The sequence below is a fragment of the Hyperolius riggenbachi genome, chromosome 6 (genome assembly GCF_040937935.1).
Source record: "Hyperolius riggenbachi isolate aHypRig1 chromosome 6, aHypRig1.pri, whole genome shotgun sequence".
Lineage (NCBI taxonomy): Eukaryota > Metazoa > Chordata > Amphibia > Anura > Hyperoliidae > Hyperolius > Hyperolius riggenbachi.
The window spans coordinates 90,839,650-90,856,665 of record NC_090651.1 but is presented as its reverse complement, the minus strand read 5'-3'; the positions used below and the strand labels follow the sequence as shown (position 1 = coordinate 90,856,665).

General features: G+C 41.3%; 1 protein-coding gene across 5 annotated transcripts in view; it reads left to right on the top strand.

Annotated features, from left to right (window-relative positions):
- The window catches only part of SEC16B (SEC16 homolog B, endoplasmic reticulum export factor), a 391,505-nt gene that overhangs the window by 68,516 nt on the left and 305,973 nt on the right, over positions 1-17,016 (top strand). For all 5 annotated transcript variants that reach the window (XM_068239647.1, XM_068239646.1, XM_068239648.1 and 2 more), the window contains exon 4: positions 13,514-13,620. In XM_068239647.1, the coding sequence (XP_068095748.1) occupies positions 13,514-13,620 (107 nt within the window). The remainder of the gene's footprint in view (positions 1-13,513; positions 13,621-17,016) is intronic.

Sequence of the window (17,016 nt, the reverse complement as noted above, 5' to 3'; positions counted from 1 at the left end):
TATGGCTAAAAGTATTAGAGGTAGAGGATCAGCAAGATAGCCAAGCAATTGGTATTGCTTAAAAGGAAATAAATGTGGTAGCCTCCATATCCTTTTTACTTCAGTTGTCCTTTAAAGAGGACCTGTCACGAAAATCTTAAAATTTAAAACACATACAAATAACAAGTACGTTTCTTCCTGAATAAAATGACCCATAAATTACTTCTCTCCTATGTTGCTGGCATTTACAGTAAGTAGTAGAAATCTGACATTACTGACAGTTTTTGGGCTAGTCCATCTCTCCATAGGGGATTCTCAGCATGGCCTTTATTCTTTATAAAGACTCTCCCTGAAAAAAATGTATACAAAGATGCTGACCAGCCTCTCTGCTCACCGTACACTTTTTTTGGCAGTTGGACAGAGCAACTATCATTCACTAAGTGCATTTTGAAAATAAAGAAATCCCTGTGAACCCCCTTGAGAAAATGGGCTAGTCCAAAACCTGTCTGTTCTGTCAGATTTCTACTACCTACTTTAAGTGACAGCAACTGTACGGCCTGAACGGTTATGTCCCCAATCAGTCTCTATGCCCCAATCTATTGTCATGGCTCTGAGCCCAGGTCACGGTCTTCACCTATAGACAAGCCCCCGCATGAACAGGACACTTTATTTGTCTCCTGACTACGGTTACCCCCAGGTCTTAACATGCAAGGCATACAGACTTAAGTAGAGAGGACAATAACCCACCAGAACCCCAATGAGGCTAGTATCACACACTTCAATAGTTCATAAGTATCACACAGGACTATTACCTTGATTAAGGAGGATGAGGCCCTCACCGTTGATTGCCAGTAATGACAGATGACTCAGGAACAGACAGTGGATGATCCAAGCCACACGTGAGAGAGTTCATGCAAGGTCCACATGCAAGGTTATCCAAGCAACAAGCAAGGGTCAGTCCAGGTATAACCAGAGTGTCCAGTAAACAAGCAATGCTCGATCCAGGCAGCAGGCAAGAGTATCAAGTTAACAAGCAGAGGTCGGTCCAGGCAGCAGGCAATTAGTGTCCATGTAACAGGCAGAGTTAGGTCAAGGCAGCAGGCAAGAGTATCCAGGAATCAAAGCAAGAGTTAGTAACAGCAGACAAGAATGGTCAAATACAAGCCAAGGTCGTGATCCAGTAATTTCAAACAATGTGAGTGCTCACCCAGCAACTAGCCACAGCCATGCTTATTACGGGCAATGACTGGGAGCACTCTGCAGGCTTAAATACAACTTTCATCCAATCAGTGGTTGGCCACAATCCACACATCCAATCACACAGCGGTACACATAGCTGTAGCGTCAGCGGACACTGCGCTGTCCGCTGACCATAGCCAGCTGATTATTGTTTACATCTGCGGAGGGCGTTCTGAGAACGCGCCCTCCACCTATCAGAATGTGCGGCCTGCATTCCAGCAGCTGCGTCATCAGCAGGGAACAAGCGCCGAGACCCGGAAGCGAAGGTTTCCGCCTGGCTCTCAGCGAAAACATTATCAACAACATGCAGATTCCTTATAGCAACATAGGAGAAAAGTAATTTATGGCTTATTTTACTCTGGAAGAAACGTACTTCTTAATTTTGTATGGTTACATATATGTTACATTTTAAGATTTTCGCGACAGAGGTCCTTTAAAGAATTCAGTGAGAGAACGTGTTAGAAGCAAACTTCCACTTTAAACTTGGATGTCCGTATTCTCCTTTCCAGCTCTCATAACCACATCCTTACTGAGATTCTGACACGCAAGTGTGCAGGCTTGACAGAAACATTTTGGAAAGACAGAGTATAAAATGATTTTGTTTGTTTGAACAACGGATAATGATTATGTTAGACTGGTGCCTCTACAGCTGGAGGGCTGCTGGCGGCTACAGAAGGATTTCTGCACGCATTTACAGCTATTATTTCTGTGTGCCCTGTCGTAACACCCTGTAAAGATGCTGAAATATAACAAATGCCAGAGCTATTTTTAAGCTAATGATCTGCTAGTTCATCCTTTTAGGGCACATTTTATCTCTAAAGAGCAGCATCTCTGTATCATCTTCTTGAAAACACTTGTTCAGTTAAATTAAAGGTCAGCCAGAGATGCATTGGATTTTACCTGGACCTCATAAACTACGCAAGGAGCTATTTTGTAGGCAGGATCAATATTTCCAAGAATCAGCGCACTAGAAATTAGGGCCAGCGCTGTAGCACAAAGTCCAGCTGAGTGTTATGGTGAGATCACTGGGGGCAGGTCTACTGCTGACATTGCACACCTCTCTCCATAGATATTTTCTCTAGGCGGTATTGGTAGGTGGTTGTGCAGCTCCCCCCTCCCCTTAAAGAGGAACTTTAACCCAGGATTGAACTTCATCCCAATCCCATGAGACATATTTACCTTCTCTCCAGTAGATCATCAGAGGGGTCTGTGTGGCTGATATTGCAGTGAAACCCCTCCCACATTGTGATGTCATGGCCATGGTTCTGACAGTTTTCTGTCTGTGTGCCTCGTTGCATTGTGGGAAATAACAGCTTTTTCCAACTGCCAAGCAAGCATTATTTCCCTCTGTGGATAGAACTCGCAGTAACAAACCTTCCGTACAGATCAAGTGGCAGGACTAAAGATGTCACCACCAGGGATACATTTCATGTAAAACAGGGAGGAAAGATTTTACAATGGGTAAGCACTGACCAAATCATCTATAAATTAATATTGTAAAAAATAAACAATTTTATTCTGTATGTTATTTTCACTACAGTTCCTCTTTAAAGACCCCCATTCCCAAGCAGGTAATTTGGGCGCCAGCGTCACTGCTGTAAAATGAGCAATGTTAATTGTGGCTATTCCAGTGCCCAGGCAATAATTTGGGCGCCGGCGGCTTCCGATAAATATTGTGATAAATTTAGCAGCGAAGGAGGGGCATATATCAGCAAAAATTGAGGCCGGGGAGAGGTGGGACAGTTAGGGTTAGGCATCGATAGGGGAAGGACTTGTGTTCGAATAGGTTAGACTCTAATCTATTAGAACATGAGTCCTTTCCCTACCAATGCCTTTCTCAACCTTTTTACCCTAGAGAAGGGATGTCAAACTGGTCCTCCGAGGGCCAAGGTCCTCACACATTTCTGAAACAGCTCAAATAAATTGATGGGTCTGAATCGGGAAAGGTGTGGGCCATCAGGTAGAACACATTCCTCTCTTTCTCAGTCCATCCTAAACACTGGCATGGATCTGGAACGCCAGGCTTGGAGTTCGACACCTGTGCCTAAAGCAGTGTTTCTCAAAATTGTATTGGTATGTACCCCTTTTAAAATCCTGTACTCGCCAATTACCCCCTAGCATAATAAACATTATCACAAGTACCCCTTGACAAATATATATTTAATCTTAGTAAATTAAATTTGGTTCTAAACAATTTCCAAGCATTTACTATTGCTTTTAATAAGCTAAAACATTAATTTGGCGTTGTTTAAATAAGATTTATCATTTTCTAAAACTCTACATTTATTATTCTTGGGTACGTATATCAAGCCTGAGTACCCCCTGGAACCATCAGAAGTACCCCCTGGGGTATGTGTACCACACATTGAGAACCTATGCCCTAGAGGAACCCTGCAAATAACTTTTGGATTGCAAGGAACCCCTGTTAACAATGTTTTAATCTGGAGGAACCCATGCAATTTTTTTTGGAGGAGGTATGGTCTTTAAAAGTAGGTGTGGCTGTTTATTTCACTACCCCCTATTACAGTGCCCCTCATTTTACGGTCTTCTTATTCTCGTCCTTTTTTTATTAGTGTGCTCATTATCATTCTAACCCCAATTTAGTGCTTTTTTTTACAGTACCCCTACTTTAATGTCCTCTATTATATCAGGGAAAATGCCAAGAAACCCTGCAGAGAACTAAATTGGATTTTGGTTGCAAGGGGTCATAGGGATAGGCATCAGTAGAGGCATGGCTAATGTGAGAACAGGTTTAGGCATTAGTAAAATGTCAGTAAAAATTTCCAATAATTTAGTATTGGTATTAGGTACTGGCAATAGTGGAATATAATTTATTTTACCTATCTAAAGGGCCCGTTCACACTGCACGCGTTTCCATATGCATTTTGGAAACGCGTGCGGGGGGGCCGACACGCAGGGCATCAGACATTGCATAGAGTGCAATGTCTGATGTTCACACAGCATGCGTTCCGGACCTGTGCGGTCCGGGAACGCATGCTGCACGCAGATTTTACAAAAACGCGCGGCTGTCCCATTCACTTTTCAGTGATGGGATCAGCCACGCAACGCATACGAACGCGGATGGCGTGCGTTCGTACGCGTTGCGGTCCGCACTTTGTAGTCTGAACGGGCCCTTAATGAGTGGATTTCTACGGCACATAAATTACAGTGGTACCCTCACTGTGTCAGGCTAGGACCATCTTGCCACAACCTACCGTAGTTCTAACCGCCCCATCTACCATAGAGTATAATTTGAAGCAGCCCTGCTGTGTGTATTCTGAATTTGACTTTAGTAAGGTCTTACTTTCATGAGATAGGCTGTTGCGCATCTTCATTATCAACAATTTAAGAAATTCCTTTTGTACACTAGCAATCATACGTCAATATCTGACAAAATATCAGCACTTTTCACTTTCACAACACACACAATAGATGCCCATTATCTAATTCAGTGTTTCTCAAGCCTTTCACACAGGACGTAAGTCCAGTTCAGCTAGACATAAAGCCCAGGTTCACCTGCCCAAATTGTCATTTTTACTGTAGGTAAACAAAAACAAGCTTCAGCAGCACCGCTAAAGAAAGCTCTTTTATTGTATAGACATGCAATTGCAATAATATCTACTTTCTTTACTGGTAGCTTGTTTTTGTTGCCATTGATCCTGAAGGGCAGCAGAATCCCTATCAGTAAAATCGTGTTGTGTCTCCATTGGAGTGCTAGGTCCACCTTTTTTTTTTTTTTTTTTTTTTTTTTTGCATTGTTACTGTAGGTGAATAGAGGACTATTGCTTTTTTATATTTGATACAGCCATAAAAATCTGTTTGGAAAAAGTCCTTCATGTGACCCAAAATGCATTTACAAAAGCTTTCTGTTGCAAGTAGAGTAAACATTCCTTATCTAGGCAGCAGCTCTCACTGCTGAGCACACAGCCACGTCTCACAATTTCTCTTTATGGTGCTTATAGATGAACTCTTGGTGGCCAGCACCTAAAGCGGGTTATCTATCATTATGTGACTTTGCCGTATCCACAGTGCTGGACAAAAACCTTTGCTCTCTCACCAGCAGAGGAGGGGGGCAGGTTGAAATCTCACTAATATTATAAATGCGAAAGTTTGGATGTTTGTTAATCACGCTACAATAGCTGAGTGGATTTGAATGAAATTTGGCACACACATAGTACATTACCTGGAACAACATATAGGATACTTTTTATCCCCATAACCAAAAAGTGGGTGGAGACAAATTTACTGGGAAAATGTAAACTGCAACCATTTTTATACTGTTAATGGTAGGGTTCTCAAACTTTGCACAGTTGGTCATTGGGTGACTGGGATTAATATTCAGAAAAGTGGGTGGAGCCTACAAAAGCCAATCAACATTTACCTATTGATTTTCAAGGGGAATATTTCATTTGCTGCCATTCTTGCACTGTTAATGGCACATGCCTCAAACCTGGTACAGTTTGACATTGGATGACTGGAGTTCAAATTCAGAAAAGGGTGTGGAGCTACAAACAGCCAATCAGATTTGATTAATTTCAATGCAAATTATTGATGCCAAAGACTGCAAACCTCACAAATTTGGTCATTGAGTAATTGTGTGTTAGGGCCAACACCAGCCAAATACATACCCGGGCAATGCCGGGTTATCAGTGGGCAGAGACAAATACAAATTTCACTGGGAAAATGTAAACTGAAGCCATTCTTACACTGTTAATGGCAGGGTTCTCAAACTTTGCACAGTTGGTCACTGGGTGACTGGGATTAATATTCAGACAAAATGGGTGGAGCCTACAAAAGCCAAACAAAATTCACCTATTGATTTTCAAGGGGAATATTTAATTGCTTCCATTCTTACACTGTTATTGGCACAAGCCTCAAACCTGGTACGGTTTGTCATTGGGTGACTGGGGTTCAAATTCAGAAAAGGGAGTGGAGTCACAGCCAATCAGATTTGTTTCATTTCAATGCAAATTATTGATGCCAAACACTGCAAAGCTCACAAACTATGTCATTGAGTAATTGAGTATTTGTGTGTTAGGGTTAGAAAAAAGTGGGCAGAGCCAACACCAGCCAAATACATACCTGGGCAATGCCGGACCATCAGCTAGTGTGTGTGGATATATATATATATATATATATATATATATATATATATATATATATATATATACATACACAGGATCTTCTCAAAAAATTAGCATATTGTGATAAAGTTCATTATTTTCTGTAATGTACTGTTAAACATTAGACTTTCATATATTTTTGATTCAAATACACACAACTGAAGTAGTACAAGCCTTTTATTGTTTAAATATTGATGATTTTGGCATACAGCTCATGAAAACCCAAATTTTCTATCTCAAAAAATTAGCATATTTCATCCGACCAATAAAAGAAAATTGTTTTTAAAACAAAAAAAGTCAATCTTCAAATAATTATGTTCAGTTATGCACTCAATACTTGGTCGGGAATGCTTTTGCAGAAATGACTGCTTCAATGCGGCGTGGCATGGAGGTAATCAGCCTGTGGCACTGCTCAGGTGTTATGGAGGCCCAGAATGCTTCGATAGCGGCCTTAAGCTCATCCAGAGTGTTGGGTCTTGCGTCTCTCAACTTTCTCTTCACAATATCCCACAGATTCCCTATGGGGTTCAGGTCAGGAGAGTTGGCAGGCCAATTGAGCACAGTAATACCATGGTCAGCAAACCATTTACCAGTGGTTTTGGCACTGTGAGCAGGTGCCAGGTCATGCTGAAAAATGAAATATTCATCTCCATAAAGCTTTTTATGGAGCCATTATGTAAGCCATTCTTACACTGTTAATGGCAGGGTTCTCAAACTTTGCACAGTTGGTCACTGGGTGACTGGGATTAATATTCAGACAAAATGGGTGGAGCCTACAAAAGCCAAACAAAATTCACCTATTGATTTTCAAGGGGAATATTTAATTGCTTCCATTCTTACACTGTTATTGGCACAAGCCTCAAACCTGGTACGGTTTGTCATTGGGTGACTGGGGTTCAAATTCAGAAAAGGGAGTGGAGTCACAGCCAATCAGATTTGTTTCATTTCAATGCAAATTATTGATGCCAAACACTGCAAAGCTCACAAACTATGTCATTGAGTAATTGAGTATTTGTGTGTTAGGGTTAGAAAAAAGTGGGCAGAGCCAACACCAGCCAAATACATACCTGGGCAATGCCGGACCATCAGCTAGTGTGTGTGGATATATATATATATATATATATATATATATATATATATATATATATATATATATATATATATATATATATATATATATATATATATATATATATATATAATATATACACAGGATCTTCTCAAAAAATTAGCATATTGTGATAAAGTTCATTATTTTCTGTAATGTACTGTTAAACATTAGACTTTCATATATTTTTGATTCAAATACACACAACTGAAGTAGTACAAGCCTTTTATTGTTTAAATATTGATGATTTTGGCATACAGCTCATGAAAACCCAAATTTTCTATCTCAAAAAATTAGCATATTTCATCCGACCAATAAAAGAAAATTGTTTTTAAAACAAAAAAAGTCAACCTTCAAATAATTATGTTCAGTTATGCACTCAATACTTGGTCGGGAATGCTTTTGCAGAAATGACTGCTTGAATGCGGCGTGGCATGGAGGCAATATGCCGGTGGCACTGCTCAGGTGTTATGGAGGCCCAGGATGCTTCGATAGCGGCCTTAAGCTCATCCAGAGTGTTGGGTCTTGCGTCTCTCAACTTTCTCTTCACAATATCCCACAGATTCTCTATGGGGTTCAGGTTAGGAGAGTTGGCAGGCCAATTGAGCACAGTAATACCATGGTCAGTAAACCATTTACCAGTGGTTTTGGCACTGTGAGCAGGTGCCAGGTCATGCTGAAAAATGAAATATTCATCTCCATAAAGCTTTTCAGCAGATGGAAGCATGAAGTGCTCCAAAATCTCCTGATAGCTAGCTGCATTGACTCTGCCCTTGATAAAACACAGTGGACCAACACCAGCAGCTGACATGGCACACCAGACCATCACTGACTGTGGGTACTTGACACTGGACTTCAGGCATTTTGGCATCTCCCTCTCCCCAGTCTTCCTCCAGACTCTGGCACCTTGATTTCCGAATGACATGCAAAAGTTGCTTTCATCCGAAAAAAGTACTATGGACAACTGAGCAACAGTCCAGTGCTGCTTCTCTGTAGCCCAGGTCAGGCGCTTCTGCTGCTGTTTCTGTTTCAAAAGTGGGTTCATGCTTCCATCTGCTGAAAAGCTTTTTTAGAGATGAAGATTTCATTTTTCAGCACAACCTGGCACCTGCTTACAGTGCCAAAATCACTGGTAAATGGTTTGCTGACCATGGTATTACTGTGCTCAATTGGCCTGCCAACTCTCCTGACCTGAACCCCATAGGGAATCTGTGGGATATTGTGAAGAGAAAGTTGAGAGACGCAAGACCCAACACTCTGGATGAGCTTAAGGCCGCTATCGAAGCATTCTGGGCCTCCATAACACCTGAGCAGTGCCACAGGATGATTGCCTCCATGCCACGCCGCATTGAAGCAGTCATTTCTGCAAAAGCATTCCCGACCAAGTATTGAGTGCATAACTGAACATAATTATTTGAAGGTTGACTTTTTTTGTTTTAAAAACACTTTTCTTTTATTGGTCGGATGAAATATGCTAATTTTTTGAGATAGGAAATTTGGGTTTTCATGAGCTGTATGCCAAAATCATCAATATTCGAACAATAAAAGGCTTGAACTACTTCAGTTGTGTGTATTTGAATCTAAAATATATGAAAGTCTAATGTTTATCAGTACATTATAGGAAATAATGAACTTTATCACAATATGCTAATTTTTTGAGAAGATCCTGTATATATATATTATCAGCTCCTCCCTGATCACACCTCAAGTTGCTGATGATTGGATATGGACACATCTTTCACTCCATTCCAACTGCACTATTCTCTTAACAGGAAGAGGCATTATAAGAGATAGCCAGCCAAATAATTTTAATATATTTATTGTTAAAATTACAAAATATTGTGCATTGCTAAGTTATATTTATTTCCTTTTAAACAATATCAGTTGCCTGGCAGTCCTGCTGATCTATTTGGCTGCAGTAGTGTCTAAATAACACCAGAAACAAGCATGCAGCTAATCTTGTGACATTTCACAAAAATGTCAGAAACACCTAATCTGCTGCATGCTTGTTCAGGGTCTGTGGCTGAAAGTATTGAAGGCAGAGGATCAGCAGGACAGCCAGGCAACTGATATTGCTTAACCACTTAATCCTATCTGGACGGATATATCTGTCCAGATAGGCTAAGCTGCTGCCGCTGCCTGGGGCGCACGATCGCACACGCTCCATCCGCCTTCCGTTAGCCTGGAGATAAGTGAATGCGAACAAAGTTCCTATTTATTGATCTAAGTCCCCGTATGAAAGACTGACACCGTCAAAGAGACGACTCCGTCTTTCACAAAGCCCCTACTGTCTCATCCTCGCATCACTTTCCTATTGCGTAGTAATACTATGCATTTAGAAGTGAGCAAAAAATAAAATCTTCTATGAACTCACCATACTCCTAACGGAATACCTTGGGGTGTCTTCTTTCTAAAATGGGGTCACTTGTGGGGTTCCTATACTGCCCTGGCATTTTAGGGGCCCTAAACCGTGAGGAGTAGTCTAGAAACCAAATGCCTCAAAATGACCTGTGAAATCCTAAAGGTACTCATAGGATTTTGGGCCCCTTAGCACACCTAGGCTGCAAAAAAGTGTCACACATGTAGTATCGCCGTACTCAGGAGAAGTAGTGTAATGTGTTTTGGGGTGTATTTTCACACATGCCCATGCTGGGTGGGAGAAATATCTCTGTAAATGGACAATTGTGTGTAAAAAAATAAAAAAAAACCTAATTTACAGAGATATTTCTCCCACCCAGCATGGGTATGTGTAAAAATACACCCCAAAATACATTATACTATTTCTCCTGAGTACGACAATACCACGTGTGACACTTTTTTGCAGCCTAGGTGCGCTAAGGGGCCCAAAGTCCTATGAGCACCTTTAGGCTTTACAGGTTTGCTTACAATTTAGCACCCCCAGGACAGTAAACACACCACACAAATGACCCCATTTTGGAAAGTAGACACCCCAAAGTATTCAGAGAGGGGCATGGTGAGTCCGTGGCAGATTTCATTTTTTTTGTCACAAGTTAGCAGAAATGGAAACTTTTTTTTAATTTATTTTTTGTTACAAAGTGTCATTTTCCGCTAACTTATGACAAAAAATAAAATCTTCTATGAACTCACCATGCCTGTTAGTGAATACTTTGGAATGTCTTCTTTCCAAAATGGGGTCATTTGGGGGGTATTTATACTATTCTGGAATTCTAGCACCTCACGAAACATGACAGGTGCTCAGAAAAGTCAGAGATGCTTCAAAATGGGAAAATCCACTTTTTGCACCATAGTTTGTAAACGCTATAACTTTTACCCAAACCAATAAATATACACTTATTGGATTTTTTTTTATCAAAGACATGTAGTACAATAAATTTGGATAAAAATGTATATAGAAATTTTACTTTATTTGAAAAATGTCAGCACAGAAAGTTAAAAAAAATATTTTTTTTGACAAAACTCATGTCTTTTTTTGATGAATATAATAAAAACGAAAAATCACAGCAGCAATCAAATAGCACCAGAAGAAAGCTGTATTAGTGACAAGAAATGGAGGTAAAATTCATTTAGGTGGTAGGTTGTATGACCGAGCAATAAACCGTTGAAGCTGCAGTGGTCTGAATGGAAAAAAAAGTGTCTGGTCCTTAAGGGGTTTTATGACTGCAGTCCTTAAGTGGTTAAAGTACACTGTGATACTCAACAATATACTAGGAATAATAGTAATTCGGAATTCATAATAATTCTATATGAATTATAATGATTTTGGTAATAATAGTTCAGTATGAAGACTTTGCTGACATTTACTTATGCCATTTTTAAAGTAAAAATAAATTAATAAATAAATAAAATATATATATATATATATATATATATATATATATATATATATATATATATATATATATATATATATATATATATATATATATATATATATATATATATATATACACCACCTTAATGTGACCATATAGGGTTAGGTTTCAGAAAGTTTATTTATTGAGACTTTATTCAGGAATGCTGGAAGATTACAAGCAGATAGGGTAGGGTTGTCATGCGATTAACTCCACATAGTGTTAGGCAGCATTCACCATTACACAACTAGCAGTTGGCTAAATTCTTGATTCTATTTCTCCTGTTCTCCTGAAACAATCACTTGACACATTGGACCATTTTCAATGTATCTCTAATGCCACTTCATGGATGTACAGAGTAGATACCTCTTCTGGGACAGGGAGATGTCCAAATATATAATCGGACATGTGAAAAGTGGTTTGTCATCGCTGTGCCTTGAAATTCATATGCAGGTGTTAATTGTTTGAATGACAAGGCTTAAAATGGGAATAGTTGTTAAATTGCCAGGGGAAAGATGAGAAATTGACATTGTATGTCAGCATATGTGACGCTGAAGTTCCTACCGCTGTTTCTTGACAATTGTTCCAGTAAGAAATGTATGGTCTTATTTTAGCCAGTTTTCGTTTCTGTTCGAAGGGTGTTTTTAAATGAATTTCTCCTTTTAAGTAGAATTTGAATGATTTACACTAAAAACACCACTACAACCAAACAAAACATCTGGCCTGATTCTCTAAAGTTATTTGAGGCTTGAGACAACCAGAGACCAGTGGAAAATATAAACCATTGTACACATGTAAGCGTACTAACGTGTGTCAGGGATCACAACTAGTGCCCTCGGTTGACGGCTTGGAGCAGTACAGGTATGTCTCCTGGAGGCTAGTGACAGGTCTGTTGCTATGCAGGGATGAGACAATAAGCTACGCAGCGCTTTATGGAGCGACTTGTGGGGGGTGAAGAGGACAACAATATTCTAGGTGGTAGGTCAGGTGTTAGACGTTGCTGGACATTGCTAAAGGTTTGGCATGTCAGATGGTTAGGTATGGTAAGGGGGTCTCCTCTACAAATGCTAGATTCTCAGTTGAGACGGTCCTGGACAGCGCCTTGGCCAAGTTCAATCCAGCATGTGTACAAAGCATAAGTCTTTTAGCATTTTTTTACCTGAATTTATTAAAAATGGCACTGTTAATAAGCCACAGACCCTAAACAAGCATGCAGATCAGGTGCTTTGACTCAAGTCGCCACATACTTGTTTCAGGGTAGTGACTCTACTGATGCCAGAAGATCAACAGGACTGAAACGCAACTAGTATTGTTTAAAAGGCAATAAGTATGGCTACTTCTATATTACTCTCCCCTCAGGGACCCAATAAGGCTTCTCATGTTAAAGCCCTAGCAGGGCCATTCACTAAAGTCAGTGGGTGTAAATCCTGCTCCGGAGAGGTATGTTTTCTAACCACAGCTCTGTTTTAGTGAGTTATCATTTGGAAAAGAATGACTGAATGGTTATGCACTGTATGTGCTCTTTGACCAAGCAGTGATTAGCAACAGTGATCCCAGCAGAGGGTTTGTCAGCCTAGTGTTCTCGTTCCCAGCTGGTGGTCACTAGCAATAAGGAAAATATTGGCCTAATCTGCTATTTTACGCTGATCCAGGAAGTGAATTAGGTTTAGCCAATAGAAGGCTACAGCTGAGGGTTAATTAACCAGCCACCAGCTTACTGATTGCAGCACTAGGCTCAGATTACCACGCTTTCCCCCTTTCCTGGCTACTATGAAACTTGCAGTCAAGAGAAGTTTGTGTTCTTCACTAGCAATCACTTCACAAAGAACCACTGTCTTAATGCTGCGTTGTCAGATCTGTGTTTCTCTCTCGCTTACTGTCCAGGGGCAAGTCAACTTGCTATGGTACGCAATGTTAAAACACATTTGCTAAAGCCGTCTGACCAGAATCAATGTGATCAGAAAAACCCAACAGACTCCTGGTCAGGAAGGAATTAATGAACTAGGGAACATGTGCCTTCAGTGACCTGGACTTTGAGGCTTACAACAGAAGAAGTCTCAGTATATATAGCTTATTGATGTTCTATCCTTGTGTACTTCACCACGCTTCAAGTCTTGTAGACAGGCCTATAGATATGAACGCCTACTCCAACTAATAGGAAGAAAACTTCAGAAACAATGCCGTTCCCTCTGTCCTCCCTTTGCTTGACATGGTCCTGTCTTTCTTTCCAGGCAGGAATGTGATGAAAGATACGGATTTTACGAATCTGTACACAGAGAAAACTATGGCAACAGAGACTATCCCTATGATCCCACAGCTGATGTCTCTGCGGAGAAAGGTACAGTATTTTCCCATGTGAATTATTTGTTGTTTTTGCAGTGGTTTTTAAGCTATTTAATTAGTTGAAAACATTGTGTGCTGTAAAGCTCTTTACATTTCCAGTTATGTAACAGTGGTGTTGTATGTGATCACTTAGACTTAATGATCTATCTCTGTGTGACTGTGTATGCCAATTACAAAAAGGACATGTCCCTGTCACTGATAAGTGAGCCCTGTATTGAGGGAGGGGCAATGAGGCTGACATCTTGAATCATTTTTAAAACCATCCTGCATACCTGACTGCTGTGCTTATTCTCTGACTTTAGGATTTCATGAATTAGTGACCCAAAACAAGTATGCAGATTAGGTGTTCTAACTGAACTCTAATGCACCTGACTGCCTGATGTTTCCGAGTATGGAAGTGACACTTGTTGGCGCCTACATTTTATTTTAGAGGTTAGCTTGGTAACCTAATAAAAAAAGTGATATGCACACACACACACACACACACACACACACACACACACACACACACACACACACACACACACACACACACACACACACACACACACACACACACACACACACACACACACACACACACACACACACACACACACACACACACACACACACACACACACACACACACACACACACACACACACACACACACACACACATATATATATACAGTGTGTGTGTGTGTGTATATATATGTATGTATATATATATATATATATATATATATTTTATTTATTGTATTTTTAAAGCACCAACATATTACGCAGCGCTGGACATTAGTTTAGGTTGCAGACAATATTTAGGGGTGACATACAGCAATATGACAATACAGGAATACAAGAAAAACCAGATCACACAGCACAGTATGAGTACAAGGTAATGCTTAGTCAGTCACTGGATGGAGCATGGAGATTAGGCAAGTTAGGTTCACTCAAATGCATAGCATGGGTGCACAGTAATGGAGGTGCATGATCAGGGAGAGGTAGGGACACGAAAGGTAGGGGACCAGTTCAGCTGTGGGTTTAGAGCACTTGTGAGGGGTAGTAGGCCAGAGTAAAACAGATGAGTTTTGAGGGCCTTCTTGAAGATGTTGAAGGAGGGGGCTGCCCTAATGGGTTGAGGTAGGGAGTTCCATAGTTTTGGAGCAGCTCTTGAGAAGTCCTGGGGGCGTGCATGGGACTGGGTGACGCGGGGGGCGGTCAGGCACACACAGTGTATAATAAGATGCGCCTAGGTTTAGAGGACACGAACCAGGGAAAAAATATACATACTAAACCTATACTAAATCTATGCTCCAGCTTAGAGCTTCTCCCCCTCCTAAACAAGGCAAGGCAAGGTGGCAAGGGCTTTTGGTTTTGGAAATGGAACTCAACTCTGCAGTTATCATCACTATAATCATAGATGAATCGCTTTCTCACTGCACACACACATTGACCACATACATGGGTAGTAGAGGAGGATGGAGGGATTTGCTCTCAAAAGAGGGTCAGTTGTGAGCTATATTTAGCTGCCATGAGTTATTGCACTTTATAAAACTTCCTTTTACATGTCTTCCTGCACTGTTTTTCTAGTAATTTGGAATCCGTCTTTTGATGGTGCCCAAATCACTGTCTGAGCGTCGCTATAGCCTCAATTCACATTGGCGGCACCTGGTGCGCCCAAATTTCCCCGTGCTATTTGTGCGTATCTTGACATTGACCTACACTCTGAGTTCAGTGAAGAGCAAGAAATTCCAGTGTAGAAACCCCTGAATCCACAGGGGAACACACTCGAATATACAGCAGTGATAAAGTCAATAAAAGGAGACAAGTATGCAGCCTCTTCAACAAATGAGTATCATCAACATATTCAACAAAATCGGAAAAAAAAATCAGAAGAAAAGCGCTCATCTTGTCCTGGTGCTCCTCTCTACTGAGAACTGGTGGCAGCCTTCCTATTGGTTCTCAAGAGAGAGGATCACCAGGAGGCAACAAGTGTTATCCAGACACAAGACTCATAAAGTTGTATACCACCAATACGCAATATTAACTGATTAGTACTACCTTTTGTTAGCCTCAGCTCAAGTGACTCTGGATGAGAGAGTGAGAAGTATTTGATACATTATTTTTTTTAAATATACCGGTGTGAGAGAACGCGGAAAAGCCGCCGCGTGTGCTGACAGCAAGGCGGCTGATTCCACGTCCACCGCGGCGGTTTGCACGCGGAAGCGTGCGTCTGGTAACCTGAAGGAACGCGTATAAGCCGCCGCATGTATGGACAGCGAGGCGGCTGGTTCCGCGTCCAGCGTGGCGGTTTGCACGCAGCAGCGTGCATCTGGTATGGCTGAGTCTGTTAGTTCACATAGGTTTAGGAATACGCGCGTGCGTGCTGAGAGGCAGAACTTTTATGGTGGCCAAGGAGGGATCAGCTGACCAGGCTGGTCAGCTGACCTCAGAGCGGGTAACCATTGGTACATCACTTAGGGGTGGCGCTGGAGAGCGCTGCTCTGTATATAGTTACTGCTGGCCACTCACAAGTTGTCTGCCGTTGCGAACACTACGTGGAAGCACTCAGACCTTAGTCAGATCCTACAGTGTGTTTGAACCAGGAGGACCTGGGAATTCACACTGAGCCAGATTACTTATATATGTTATACTTCAGACTAGTTCCAGGGTGCAGAGACCACTGACCTCACACCCAAGACTAGGGAACTTGTGTTATCATTCTGTTATACTTCCGACTAGTTCCAGGGTGTAGAGACCACGGACCTCATACCCAAGACTAGGGAACTTGTGTTATCATTCTGTTATACATCAGACTAGTTCCAGGGTGTAGAGACCACGGACCTCACACCCAAGACTAGGCATTGTTTGTTATCTGTTATGACCTATTGCTTTCCTGACTACTCCTCCGCTCTCTGATTCGGTACCATGCACATCTGATATTCCGTTGCCAAACTCTGCCTGCCTTGGATACCGAATCAGTTTTCTGTCTTTGTACTTTGTCTGTCCGTGTGGTGCCGACCTGGCTTGCCCGATCTCGAGAGCTATCTCTCCCCTTAAGAGATAGTCTCCAGATCTGTCAGTGACATCCACCCTCAGGTGTCACTCACTCTCTGGGCCTTCCTACCTTCAGCCTGACTCCACCCCTTGGAGAGTCTCAGGCTGCTGGAAGGTTTCTGTGCTCTCTGATAGCAGTGTCTCCCACACTGCCTAAGATCACCTGCTCATCAGGTGCGTTACTCAAAGTTATACTGTTACACCAAACACTCATGAATATATACAGGTGTCCTAAGGTTAGTACTATATCTGTATTATTGGTGATTCTGCAGATCATCCATAATCAGGCATATATCTGCATTCTTGGTGATACTGCAGATCACAAATAATCAGATTCTCTCTGCGTGCTG